At 60.5% G+C, this 14,242-nt stretch overlaps 1 protein-coding gene across 1 annotated transcript; it reads left to right on the top strand.

Annotated features, from left to right (window-relative positions):
* The first annotated feature begins 7 nt into the window (after positions 1 to 7).
* Positions 8 to 9,466, top strand: TBX2 (T-box transcription factor 2). The gene is made up of 7 exons (XM_072940273.1): positions 8 to 718; positions 1,851 to 2,118; positions 3,104 to 3,250; positions 4,470 to 4,546; positions 4,644 to 4,807; positions 5,251 to 5,888; positions 8,067 to 9,466. Exons 1-7 carry the CDS (start codon positions 327 to 329, stop codon positions 8,517 to 8,519), a joined length of 2,139 nt encoding a protein of 712 aa, XP_072796374.1. The 5' UTR covers positions 8 to 326; the 3' UTR covers positions 8,520 to 9,466.
* The last annotated feature ends 4,776 nt before the right edge of the window (positions 9,467 to 14,242 follow it).

Here is a 14,242-nt window from a genome sequence, read left to right as displayed (position 1 = left end):
CTGGCTCGTTAGCGCTGGGGATCCGAGCAGGGCAGGACATGTGAGATAGTCACAGTTTTCCAGAGATCACGACAAGATCTAACCAGTCGCGCGTGGTCCCCGGCGCCGGAGCGGGCCAGCCCAGCCCAGCCCCGCGTAGAGCCCCCCGCCGCCCCCGCGCTCAGAGCCCCGCGTACCTCGCCGTGCGCCGGACGGGGAGCCGGGAGGAGCCGCCGCCGCGCTTGCCACCCCGGTCGCCCTTCCTCCGCGCGCGCCGCCGCCCGGGCCGGGGGTCCGAGCCGCGCGCCCCCGGCCCCGGCCCCTGGGCGCCTGGGCCGGATGTCCCGATGAGAGAGCCGGCGCTGGCGGCCAGCGCCATGGCTTACCACCCGTTCCACGCGCCACGGCCGGCCGACTTCCCCATGTCCGCCTTCCTGGCGGCAGCGCAGCCCTCCTTCTTCCCGGCGCTCGCACTGCCGCCCGGCGCGCTGGCCAAGCCGCTGCCCGACCCGGGCTTGGCGGGGGCGGCGGCCGCGGCGGCGGCGGCGGCGGCGGCCGAGGCGGGGCTGCACGTCTCGGCACTCGGCCCGCACCCGCCCGCCGCGCATCTGCGCTCGCTTAAGAGCCTGGAGCCCGAGGACGAGGTGGAGGACGACCCCAAGGTGACGCTGGAGGCCAAGGAGCTGTGGGACCAGTTCCACAAGCTAGGCACCGAGATGGTCATCACCAAGTCCGGGAGGTAGGGAGGCCCGCCGGCCGGAGGGCGCGAGGGTGGGCGGGCGGGCGGGCGGGGGACCCGACAGCACCGACCGGCGCCGAACCCGCAGCTCGCGGGTCCTGGCTCGGCCCCCGCGCAACGCTTAGCTCCCAGACAACCAAGCTGATTTTCCTCATTTGGCACCGAACGAACTTCTTTCAAACTAAAGCATCGAAATCTCCTGAATGAAGTAAAACGAAAACATGTTCCTACAGAATAGTCCCAACTGTTCTGTATCCCAAAGCCGAGAAGGCCCACGGCTCGGCCCTGGCGGGTTTCGGAGGTCTCGGTTGCAAGTCCTCAGCTCCGCGGCCTCGCTCTCCTGCCTCCGGGTCGGGCTTGGTGCTCCGAGGAGATGCAGCGTCTCCCGCACTCTCCTCCAACCCTGGAGCCCAGAATGGGACTCGCACCCCGCTAAGGCCCAGGATGGCCCGCTGGTTCCCGCCGGCCGCTCCGTTCTCGGCAGCGAACCCCGAGCTCTGATCCGGACCAGCTGCTGCCTGACCCGGCCTGGAACCTAGTCCCGGACGAGGAACCGGGAGCTCCGGACACACAAGCCGCCTTAGGCCTTAAAGCCGGAAGAAAACTGCAGTCCCCGACCACTCAAGCCTTTGACTCAGCCACGGAGAATTCAGGCCTCAGGCTCACCCTCTTCCCCCGAACTTCAGGATCGGGGTCCTTGTTCGGTGCTGTAACCCAGTTCCTTCCCCAAACAGACATCCTCCGAATTTATTTCTGGGAGCTTGGGTCCCAAGTGAATGTATCCCCTGAACAAATTTCAGGGAGATTCAAGAGAAGGAGGTGTATTTCTAGAAGGCCTGGATTTCTTTCCTGGACACTGGCTTTCATCTCAGATGAGGGAGAAAGAGGATCACTCTATCTAAACATAGGGCAAATGAGAAAGAAGCCTTATAATAGGAGAGGGTCTGATAGGCAGAAATGGGCTCTCTTAGGAACAGCAACCACAGGTGGGGTCTCCCAGGCAGTAGTAAGGGGGCAGAGGAGAGACAACAGGAAACTCGGTGGGGAAGCAATGGTGTGTATGTTGAGGGAGAGGGGATCGCTGACATAAAGCCGAGTCCCATGACTGTCTCCGTCTTTCCCCTCCTCGCAGGAGGATGTTTCCTCCCTTCAAGGTGCGAGTCAGCGGCCTGGACAAGAAGGCCAAATATATCCTGCTGATGGACATTGTGGCCGCTGATGATTGCCGGTATAAATTTCATAACTCGCGCTGGATGGTGGCGGGCAAAGCTGACCCAGAGATGCCCAAACGCATGTACATCCACCCGGACAGCCCAGCCACAGGAGAGCAGTGGATGGCCAAGCCAGTGGCCTTCCACAAGCTGAAGCTGACCAACAACATCTCTGACAAGCACGGCTTTGTGAGTGCAGGGCGGACGTGCAGATGGGGGTCGAGGACTTCAGCACCCGGCAAGGCTGAGGGTGGGTGGAGAGGAGAGGAGGCGGCGGGATTCTCCAGAGGGGAGTGCTTGCCAAACCTCCAGCGTGCCCCCACCCAGGTCACTGCCCTGTGGCCTATGATGGCTGGGCCTGGGCCCAGAGGGCTCTGCTCTGCAAGCCTGGAGAACGATGTGTCTGAACCTGATAAACTCTAGGCTGCTCACAATCTCAGCTTCTGTCAGGCCTTGGAAAGCCCCTCCTAGAGTCTAGCGGTGGAGGCAGGTGCGGGACTGGGTCGTGCAGCCGCTGGTCTTTTTTTAGGTCCTGAGCTTGGAAGACTTTACGCAGGACCTCAGCTTGTCCTCACCCTCCCCAAGACCCTTGTTCCCACCCCTCTCCCCAAATGAGGAGGTTTAAAAGTTAAAACAGTCATCTCCACACCTTTTCTGAGACTCCTTTCCCTCCTCCCACAGGCTGATGCCCAACCAGGAGGAGGGAGTTTGGAGTTCTCTCCGTTTCTGCCAGACCCAGGGCCCCAGCAAATGGGAGGGGGGAGTTCATGGGGCAAAAGGGACTGCCCATTTGGAGGTAGGACAGTCGGTGAGCCCTGGAAGGTTCCAATCTTCTCTCCCTGGGATTACTAGGGGCTTAGCAGTGAGCCCAGGAAGAGAGGTTAAGGATGGAGTTGTAGGGCTTTTTAATTTTGTTTTATTTCTGTTTTTCAACTGGGGTAAATTTTTTAATGGAGAGGAAAACTAGGATAAAGAAAATTGAGAGGAAAAAAACAAAAGAAAAGGAAATATAGGGGAGAAAAGGCAGAGAAGACAGCAAAAGGGAAGTGTAGGGGGCGGTGGAGAAGACAGAAACGTGAAAGAGACAGAGATGGAAAGAGGTCGGGTCCCCAGAGAATAAAAATGCTCGGGTCATAGTTGAGGGGCTGCCGGCTGACCCGTGTCCTCCCCACAGACCATCCTGAACTCCATGCACAAGTATCAACCACGCTTCCATATCGTGCGAGCCAACGACATCCTGAAGCTGCCCTACAGCACCTTCCGCACCTACGTGTTCCCAGAGACCGACTTCATCGCGGTCACTGCCTACCAGAACGACAAGGTGCGCCGGGAGTGCGGCGGGCCCAGCCCTTGCACCGATGCCCTCTCCCACATGTGGGCTCCAACTCTCCACTCACACCTGCCCGCAGCCCACCCCCGCCCCCGCACCCACCGTGAGCCCTCACGGCCCATTCCCGAGCACCAAGCCTCGCATCTGTGAGCGCAGCGCCCACTGAAATCCCTTGGCAGCTCTTTCAAGTCCGGGACACATATGCATACTCACCCCCAGGCCCGTGAACAGCTGGGCCCTCCGTTGGGGTGGGGATGTTTACTTAGCAATTAGCCGAGTCTCCGGGCCCGTGCTGACATTTTTTAGTTTTTATTCGTTTATTTCTTGGCTCAGGGGTGGGAATTTAAATGAAGAGAGGGTGCCCGAGGCAATATGCCCAGGCTCTCCTGCTGCTAAGAACCCAATGCTAGGAACCAGGGGTCCCAGTTTTCACCTTCCTGGGGGAGACAGACGGCGGGACAGGTGACACAGCACGCCCCCAACATCCTTCTCTGGGTCAGTCCAGGCCCAGGACCCCTTCAGAGGTGCTTAGAGACTCCCTTCAAGTTAAAGGGCTTTTTCTGATTGCTGCCTTTCTACACCCTCTCTCTAGAGGGCCAGAGCACCACCCAACTCGCCCTGTGTCCTTGTGCACCACTCTCAGATGAACGACAGTTTCTGAGTGTCCTGGGAGTCGTTTTTTCTTTCTTTGTGAACTGATGTGTCTGAGCGGGTTTGCGTGCACCTTTTGGAGCGCCTTGGATCCATGTGGAGGCTTGCGAATTTGTTTGGTTCCCTGGACACTTGTTTTGCCTGTGTACTTGTGTGTGTGAGGGCCCGTGAGTGTGTTACCTTTGCGTATGTCTATGGACCTGCGTGTGTTCCGTCTGCAGTCTGTGCGTGTCTGCTCCGGTGCTGGGTTGGTTTAACGTGAGTAGCCATGTGGGCTTGTGTGCATGCTTGGGCAGATTTCGACTCTGGTCTCACAGCTTTGGGCCTGTATATGCAAGTTGAGGGATTATGTCTCAAATAAAGATTTTGCAGGAGAGACCTTGTCACTTTCCTCCAGGCCCGTGCGCCGGCCTCACCTTGCCCTCTGGCTGGGAGTGTCCCATCCCAGGCAGGAGAGTTAAATGTCTACACCCTGGAGTCTCCTCTGGGTGGGCAGCCGCTGACTTCCCGGCTGGAAGAGCGGCATTTTGACCTGATGCCACCCTCTTGGTCCCCGCAGATCACGCAGCTAAAGATCGACAACAACCCGTTTGCCAAGGGTTTCCGGGACACCGGGAATGGTCGGCGGGAGAAAAGGTGAGGATTCACGAGACCGCCCTGCGGCCGGTGCCTGGGTAACAGGACGTGGAGGGTGTGCGCTGCGCTCTGACCCGCTCCCTCCGCTCATCCCCAGGAAGCAGCTGACACTGCCGTCGTTGCGCTTGTACGAGGAGCACTGCAAGCCGGAGCGCGACGGCGCCGAGTCGGACGCCTCGTCCTGCGACCCTCCCCCGGCACGGGAACCGCCGCCCTCCCCCGGGACAGCGCCTAGTCCCCTGCGCCTACATCGGACCAGAGGTGCGGGTCGGGCGGGGGGAGGGGAGGGGAGGGTGTCCTTCGGGCGCCGGGTTGGCTCCGTGCTCAGCATCTGTCTAACTTAAGGCCTGGGGGAAGCGTCAGCAGGGTGTCTGGGATGGGCCTCTAAGCTCGGAATCCCCTTGAGGGCGGTCCCAAGTGGCCAGCAGATGAGGCTGGGCTCCTAGCTAGGGCCCTGGCGCTGGGTGACTCTGTGGCAGTAAAGTCTCAGCTATAGGGCTCACTTTCTCCCGTTGTAAACAAGGGGTTTTGGATGAGGTGACCTGCAGCTGCTCCCTGCCCGATGACGATCTAGGAGCTCCTTCCGACTTGGCCTCCTGGAGAGCAGGCTTCTGCACATCTCTCCAGCCGGGTCCAGACACCGAGAGAGGCTTGGCTCCTGTCTCTCTCCGGGCTGTAACCCTACGCGTCCATTCTTCCCGCAGCCGAGGAGAAGTCCTGCGCTGCGGACAGCGACCCAGAGCACGAGAGGCTGAGCGAGGAGCGCGCGGGGCCGGTGCTCGGCCGCAGCCCGGCCCTGGACGGCGGCAGCCCCCCTCGCTTGACCGAACCCGAGCGCGTCCGGGAGCGGCGCAGCCCCGAGAGGGGCAAGGAGCCGGTCGAGAGCGGCGGGGACGGCCCGTTTGGCTTGCGGAGCCTGGAGAAGGAGCGCGCCGAAGGCCGGCGGAAAGACGAGGGGCGCAAGGAGGTGGGCGAGGGCAAGGAACCCGGCCTGGCGCCGCTGGTGGTGCAGACAGACAGTGCGTCCCCCCTGGGCGCCGGACACCTGCCGGGCCTGGCTTTCTCCGGTCACCTGCACGGGCAGCAGTTCTTTGGGCCGCTGGGGGCCGGCCAGCCGCTCTTTCTGCACCCGGGACAGTTCGCCATGGGCCCCGGAGCCTTCTCCGCCATGGGCATGAGTCACCTACTGGCTTCGGTGGCAGGCAGCGGAGGCAGTGGCGGAGGCGGCGGGCCCGGGACCGCCACGGGGCTGGACGCAGGCGGGCTGGGTCCCGCGGCCAGCGCCGCAAGCACCGCTGGGCCCTTCCCGTTCCACCTCTCCCAGCACATGCTGGCATCTCAGGTAAGGCCTGTCATCTGGTGTCATCTGGCACGATGGAGGGAGGAGGATCGAGGTGGGCAGCAGAGGCAGGCATAGGGCTTGAGGGTGCCATAGGCGCTCCGAGCTTCCGGTGGGCAAGAACTCCGTTCTCGGGAGACCTGATGGACCCTGTGGACCACACATAAGTTCAGGGAGTCTTACGTAGGTCTACAGTCTGGCCAGGGCACTGCTTCCGATTCCTGTATGACCTTGGGCAAGTCCCTGACCCTCTCTGGACCTGTTTCCTTCCCTATAACCCCAGTATAGTGGCACCCATTAGACTCTTTCTGTTCCAACACACTGGGGGCTGCCCCTGGCTTTTGTGAGGGCCTGCCTCAGGACATTTTTCTTGGGGAAAAAGACCCTTGGCTCACTGTCAGTCCCCAAAAGGCTCAGGTGGCTGGACAAAAGGAATAGGAATTTTTTTACAATATGTTCTGGACAGTTGACCACCAAAATGATCCACCTCCCAGATGTCTCTGGCCCATTTCAGGCCCTCTAGGAAGTCCTCTGACCTGACAAAGGACAGGGCTGTTCCTTCCCCCACAGTGGGTCTCCCAAGTCCTCCAGCCACATGTCCCAGAGAAGAGGGGCTCAGTTCCCCAGGCTCAGGTTGAAATTCTGAGCTCCCAGAGGAGAGTTTATGAAACTGTGGCCAGAAGCAAAATAAGAAGATCCGATGGAGAAAGCGGCCTCTTTGGTTGCTTGGGTGGAATATTCCCTGTGGAAAGATTTGGATTCTCTACATTCATTTTCTTCCCTCTGAGGTTTCTGGCAAATTGAACCCTTGAGATCTTATCTTAAGGGAAGAAAAATAGGAGTCCAGGTCTGAGAAGGCTCCTTTGGTTCAGAAGCAAATATTTTTCGAGTGGGGGAGGGGATTCTGAAATGAGTTTTAAATGGAGCTCAGTATCAGGGGTGTGTGGAGTGAGTGTTTGAGGCACTAACATCATGTATCTGGGGCTCTGAGCTGGCAAAGAAGTCTCTGGAAAATGGAGTTCAGGGCCTAGAGGTTTCATCTGTACCCTCGATTCTGTGTGTATGTGAATGCCTCCTCCCCAGCCCAATTCTGGTGACAAGCATGGGCATCAAAGAGGTGGCTGGGAAGTCAGGGCTTCTGGTCACAGCCTGATCAACAGGTGTAAGGCCAGGGCAAGAGTACTCCGCACTCAGGAGGCATCACTTGGTATACTGCCAGTGGTTAAGTTCTCAAGCCAGGGTAGCCCACCTCTGGGCCATCAGGAAGGGCCAAAGCTAGATCTGAAGCCTCCCTCCTTCCTCTGAGGTGCCAGATCTGAATGCTCAGTAGGGCTTGACCTTCTCAGGAAGGATATTTTCTCATTCCTGACTAAGCTACTTCTCCTCCTCCCTGCCTGAGGCTCCCTGGAAGCGCAGCACAGTCAGCCCCTGCCCTCCTCCCCATACCCACATACTCTGTGGGTTGAACCATTATCTCAAAAGTCAGATAATCCGAAAGTTGGGCCTCAGGGACTAAGGAGGTATTTGTCCTGGGTCTCCTGGCTCCTGTGCTCTCCACAGGCAAAGACTTTGCATTCCTTCCTCAGCTGCCACTGAGGTGCCGCCAGGAGTTCTTTGTAGTGTATTCAGGCCGGTTTAGAAGTGGATTGGCATCTGTATCCCTCTCCTGGCTCAGGCAGGAGACCCCCGAGCAGGTGGGCAGGCAGAGGGAGAGTTTACAAAGCTCCTCCCCGATCTGTGCTGCCCCAGCCCTTTGCGGCACCTGCAGGTAGAAGGGCTGGGGAGGACACTGTTCTAAGTGAGCAGAGACCCCCCATTGCAGCCAAAGTTGCCTGCTGGCCACCTGGCCCTATGCCAGCCCTATTTCCTCCCTCAAGGCCCAGGCTAGTTCAGTTGCCTGTAATGGCCTTTCCTGACTCCTACTGTAACACCTGGCACAGAGCTTCATGGTGCCAGGGCTGTGCATCATAAGCTGCACTTCTACCTGGGTCTGGCCACAGGCATACTGGCTCAGGCCCACCTGTGCTCTTTGGGATTACAGTTACGTGAGCTCTGGTCTTAGATTCCTAGAAACAGTGGGGCAGGGATTCCTAAGTCGTAGCACCACTCCCACCACCCAGATCACCCTCAGGAACACCCCAGGCAGGATGCCTAACCCTCGTCTTGTTCTGTTTCTTTCAGGGAATCCCAATGCCCACTTTCGGAGGCCTCTTCCCCTACCCTTACACCTACATGGCAGCCGCTGCGGCAGCGGCCTCCGCTCTGCCAGCCACTAGTGCTGCGGCCGCCGCCGCTGCCGCCGCCGGCTCCCTATCCCGGAGTCCCTTTCTGGGCAGTGCCCGGCCCCGCCTGCGCTTCAGCCCCTACCAGATCCCAGTCACCATCCCGCCTAGCACTAGCCTCCTCACCACTGGGCTGGCGGCCGAGGGCTCCAAGGCTGCAGGCGGCAACAGCCGGGAACCCAGCCCGCTGCCCGAGCTGGCTCTCCGCAAAGTGGGGGCCCCGCCCCGCGGTGCCCTGTCGCCCAGCGGCTCAGCCAAAGAGGCGGCCAGCGAACTGCAGAGCATCCAGAGACTGGTGAGTGGGCTGGAGAGCCAGCGAGCTCTCTCCCCCGGCAGGGAGTCGCCCAAGTGAGGGGGCTGCCCAGCTGCTCCGCCACCACGCAGGCCTCCCGGGCTGCCTGCCCCTGCTGCTTGGGACGTGTACAGCACAGAATGGGTATTTATTTAAATAAAGGAGTAAAAGAGGGCTGCAGCAGCCGGAATGAAGCCCCCACCAGCCAGCCGGGGCCTGGGACACTTCCCTGGGCCTCACAAGGAATCGGGCTGCCGGGAACACAGTCGCTTTGGAGCCAGTCCAGGTCTGCTCCAGTGTCAAGGTGTCATCGGCAGGGGCCTCTCCGAGTCCTCCAGCGCTGTGAGGAGGCCTCGTCCTTTGCCCAGCCAGGGGCTGGCTCTTTGGGAGCCAGAAGATGCAGGGGTCAGGGGTAGGAGCTTCGGAGGAAGCCCCGGAGCCCCTAGTCATGGGCCTGGACCACTTGAGAATCTGGGATGAGGGATGCTGGGGTCAGTGAAGACTGAAGTCAGTGTAGACTCGAGCTGGGAGGGACCCGGTCGTTTAGTCCTCCCACCTCTTCTCCCAGACAGGCGCCCCTCCAACCCCTGGGTCAGCGGAGGGAATGGCACTTCTGCCCTGAGTCCCCAGGGAAAAAAGATATTTATGAAATAAATGGTAATTTGTGTAAATAAGCTTTAAGGTTCCCAGAATATGCAAATTGGTATTAATTTATTCAAAGGTGTACATTGCTGTGTACATAATATTTAGAGATTAACTCATAGCATTTAATTTTTTTCATTTTACATGAGCATCTATATTGTACAGGGCTGAGTGGGGGGTGTCCTTGGCTGCGGGAGAGGGCCCGTCCCCCGGAGGAGCTCCCACCCCACCAGCCCCTCGCCCCTCCGCCCGGGCTTTGCTCGCCCGGCCCGCGGGCTCCACCTCAGGTTTTCACTTTTCGCTCCGGAGAGAGACGAAACGACAAAAACGCGAGAAAACAATAAAACGCTGCAATGCGAAGTGAACGGCGCTGTGCGCTCTGTGGGCCGTGCGGGGCAGGGGCGCAGCAAGCGCGTCAGGAGGGACTGGAGGCGGGAACCAAAGGTTGGGCGCCCCGGGCTCGGCGGCAGCTGCTCCCCGGGGGCGACTGCACGGCCGGGGCAGCAGGCGGAGCTGCGAGGCCGGGCGGCGCCGGTGCGGGCCGCGGGCTGGGCCGGGAGGCGCCGAGCCGCCGCGAGCCCCGCGCGCTCCCAGTGCGGGCCGCGTCCCAGGCCGGGGGCCGGGCTCCCTCTGCTGGCCGCTTGCTTCCGTCCGCCGCTCCCGCACTCGGGCCACCACAGAGGAAACGCAACCCGCCTTCAGAGCCTCTGGGTAGGTGGGACTGGTAAGATGGGTGCTCCCTGCTCCCTCTCTCTCTTCCGAGGAGCAGCTTGGCCTCGGTCTCCCAAATACTGCGGATCCTAGAATCTTTTTCCATCTCTCTGTCTCCCGAACCACAAAAAAAATACTCTCTCCGTATCAGGGTTGTTGACTAGCGCGGCAAAGTCTAGCCTGAAAGTTCTCCCGTGGAACTCATCTCTCTTGAGGGTGTGGGGAGTGGGGCTCAATAGGCTCTTTCCTTTCCTGTCTCACGTTCCCTCTGTATAATTAGGGGTTCGACTGGGGGTGTCTCAGGAAATCCAACTATGTCAGTATCCATTAGGCCGGTCCTGCCCCGTGGCCCACGTCTGCAAGAACAGCTGCTTCCCATCCCCATCCCATGAGCAAGCGACGGCGGCATCGTCTCGCCTCTTCACCCCGCCAACTGGTGTCTCAGCCCCAAATCCTAGCAGTGGGAAGGGGTGGGAGATAGGCTGTCCTTCAAACCACTCAGAGTTCATCACTGAGCCCCCTCCTCCCTTCCCAGTTCACTCCTCTTTAAGCTTTGGGGATACAGGACGCCCTGGACTAGCAGGCTGGCCAATTTGGTCACTTTGTGGGGCGGGAGCTCTGGCTTCCAATTCACCAGGGACACCGGGGATGGTGAGATGGAGGAAGGGTGAAGGTGGAGGTGGAACTCGCCTCCAAGCACCCAGGACACGTGCGTGGGCAGACACATTTGCAAGGAAGAGAATCATGTCCGCCTCTTCCAGGAAGGGAGCTGGCTACAGGCCATGCTGAATTCGGCGAGAGGCTCGGCCAGTGAAAGAGTGGGAGGGCGCAGAAGGCTGCCCCAGCTCTTGGAGTTCCAGCCTCCCTGCCTCTGATCTTGGGGCGGGCAGGACAGTGATGGGGACAGTTCAGGAAGGGGGCAGGGCAGAGGGGCCCCTTTCTCAGCTCAAATAGAATCCTTCGTAGACAGTGTGTTAATTCGAGGCCTCTTCGGGCTGAAAACTGCCTAGAAAATTCAAAGAGCAGGGGAGCCTCTGTTTCTTCCGATTTCTTACCGTTGGCCCGCACGTCTACGAAGGAGAGTTGGGAAGAGGCTGCGGACAAGGCTTTTGACACCAGGGGGCAGCACCGACCTGGAGCCGCGGGAGGGCCCGCGGGCTGACGGGGAACCCGAGAAGGGGTCGCTGTAAAGGCTGGGCAGAGCGGCCCGGTTACGGCTGCGTTCTCACCGCGTGGTGGCTGCAGCGCCCCGGGTGTGGTGGAGTGATATTCCAGGGCCTCGAGACACCCCGGGCTCCCGAGCGCAGCTTGGAGACTCGTCCCCCCTTCCCCTCGGCCCCCACCGCACACGTCCCCACCCGGAGTCGCCCTGGCGGCTCTGCGCTGGGTCCCAGCTGCGAGCCTGAGTTCGGCTGCGGGAACCGCGCGGCCGGCGGCAGGGCGAGTCCCAGACAAAGGCCAGGCCGCTCCCAGGCCCAATTAAGCCGCCCGCCTCCCAGCCTTCATTGTTCCTGGGGTCGCCAATTAGCCCTGGCGCCCCGCGTCCCACCGCTCCGGTGCCCCAAGGCCTCCTTAACCCTTCAGGGCCTGGCACCAGGGGCCCTAGACGGCAGAATCGCCAGCGGACGAGTGTGGAGGGCACATTTGGGGGTGATTGGGGTTGCTGACTTGGTGTGTCCCCGCGGGGCCCTGTGCGTTGGGACTGTGGGGGTGTGAGAGGGCATTGTGTGTGTCGTTGTCGGATTGTGAGTGTAATTCACAGGGGAGTTTAGAGACTGGGAGCGTAGGTGTGAGGGGGGGGGCTCCGTGAGACCCCTAGCGGCTAGGCAGCAAGGATTGCGAGACCTAGGGGACCTCATTTCTTCTTCGGTCAATCCGAGTCTCTGGAGCCCTCGAGTAATCCCCCATCTCTACGCCGCCAGCCCAACCCCCAGAAATGCTGCGGTGGAGGAAATCCTGACTTTAGTGGCCTGGCCCTGCCCCCCAAGTGTACAGAACTGGGACCCGCCTCCCCAGTGTACCGCGAACGTCCACGCAGGGCACCCCTTGGAGCCAGAGGCGCGCGTTCAGCTTAATGCTCCGCAGGACACCCACAGGTGAACGCCCCGACCCCCACCCCGCCCCATTTCCCGGATATAGGACGGTTCAAGGGACGGAGTCTCTAAATTCTGAGCCTGCTTTTCTCATCGGCTTTGGGAATTACCCCAGATCCAATCCCACTCCATCCTCTCCTTCGCCGTCCTGGACCCCAAACCCAGAGCACGAGCCGGGCAGACAGGATCCGTCCGGCGAGGGGCCGAGGGCTCCGTGCTCTAGGACCTGAGCGGCAGAAGGGAGACCCGTGCGCGGGAAAAGGGGCAAAGGGGAAAGAGCCTGAGCTCCGGGTTCTCTCTGGGTACTCCCCGGGAGCTCCCTCGGCAGTTCAGTCTGGTCACCTTCGCTGAATGCTTTGATGACTCCGTCCGCCGAATGCGCCGGGGACTTTGATTTGGCCTTAGAGCTCCTTTGGGGCTCTCTGGAGGCGCGGATCCTCTCGCCCCACCCCGCGTTCGCTTCTGAAGCACGGGATTCCCAGACTCGACGGCTGCCCCCTTTTCCCAGCCCTCCCCCTTTTTTGGTGCCTTCGGCAGCTCCCCTTTGGGAACAGACCTGGAGCAGACCCTGGTCGGGGACCACGGCAACTCCCCATATGCCCACCAGATGGCGCTCCAGGCCAGGGACCGGGCGGCGGCCGGACAGCCCATCCCGGGTTGGGGCTGGCAGTGCACACAGAGCCGCCGCAAGACGGGAATCGAGACAGAGCCAAAGACAGACTGGCTTCCATCCAGGCCCAGAGACGGGCACAGGCAGCCGAGGGACCGAGGCGCTCGGCAGAGCCCGAAGGAGGCTCTGGACAGGGATGCAGACACAGGGATGGGATCGCCCGAGGCTTGGGATGGGGGCTTCTTCCCTTCTCCTTGGGGCCGCCCTACGGGCCAGCCCCTCGACTTGCGAAGCCCCAGCTGCAAGCACCCGCCGGCCACCCGCGTGCTGGGCGGGCTGGGCCCTCGCCATCCTTATCGGGGCAGGACGCCGCCTGACTCCCGCCTTCCGGGCCTCTCAAAACTGAGGCTATGGGCTTGGTTCCGTCGCGCACAGGAGGAACTGCTTTGCACGGTGGGGCCACCTAGCCATGCGGGGTTGGGGGATAGGAAGCTGAGGCGGCTCCCGGGCGATGGGCAGGTTCCAGTGAACCTCCCGCCCTGAGGTCCGCCGAGGCGCCTTCCTCTAGCTAGCTTCCTCCACCCCTTTTTTCAAGGTGGAGATCGGGGGCAGCAGGATGCGCTCCCCTGGGGCGAGCTCTGCGGAGCTACTCCCCGGGGTCCTGCCTTCTAGGCCTCGGGTGCCAGAAGATCTGAGGAAGCTTTGGTCCAGTGGGAAGTGGTTGGGTTTGGGGAGGGGGGCAGGAATCAGCTTGAGAATCTATCTTGGGCTTAAAAGCCACCAAGGTTCTGGTTCAAGTTTGAATGGAAAGGGGGCAGGTGCGAGGCTCCAGGGTCCTACTACCAGTCTGATTGGGAACGAGGTTTGGAAACCCGATTCCAGCTGACACTTAACGTCCCCAGACGAGCACTGGCACTCTCTGAGATGATCTCCCTTATTATCAACCAAGGATACACAGCTCGAGGGCAGCCCAGCTAGCAGCGTTTCCACGACAACAGTCACCAGCTTGTTGTGTGACCCCAGTCAGGTGTCTGCCCCGCATTAGGCTTCCAGCTCTCTCACCTTCAATGTGTGACACAAGGGAGGGTCAAACCCGTGGCATCAACTACCACGTGGTAGTTATCTATATGCCCATCTACTGCTGAACTGGGGGGGTAGGTACAAGGTCAAACTCTGGCTCTAGCTGTGTGACTTTGGACAATGTGACTTTCTTCTCTGGGCCCCAATTCCTCCTCCTGAAAATCAGTAGTTTGGAGTAAAATCAAATTGATCCTTGAGTGACCAGTTGAACTTTATCCAGTTCCCAGTGACCCCCAGCCTCAACTTCCTCAGAGAAGAGGCAGGGACGCTACTGCCATTTAATGTTCAAGGAGCCTGAGCCCCGGATACCACGAGGGGGGAATCCACCACCACTGGGGCTGTTGCTGCTGAGATTCCTGGGGTGGGGGCAGGACTGGTGGCCAGAATGAATTCGCAATTAGGAAGTGCACATTCCAGGTCCTGGCACCCTCAGGGAACCAGCAGGCTCCAGCTGCCTCCTAGTGGGATGTGGTTATTCCCACCCCCCTCCCACTTTAGAACAAACTGCCTGCCAGAGAGGCACAGCTCAGAGGAGGGTGCTTTGGGCACCCAGCACCAGTTTGTCCCCTGCCTGTGACTTCCTCCCAAAGAGAGAAGGGGCTACTGCTGGAGGACATTGAGGCACCGTGTTTAAGGGTGCTCTCCAG

The sequence above is a fragment of the Vicugna pacos genome, chromosome 16 (genome assembly GCF_048564905.1).
Source record: "Vicugna pacos chromosome 16, VicPac4, whole genome shotgun sequence".
NCBI lineage: Eukaryota > Metazoa > Chordata > Mammalia > Artiodactyla > Camelidae > Vicugna > Vicugna pacos.
This window is presented reverse-complemented; position numbering and strand designations above follow the sequence as displayed.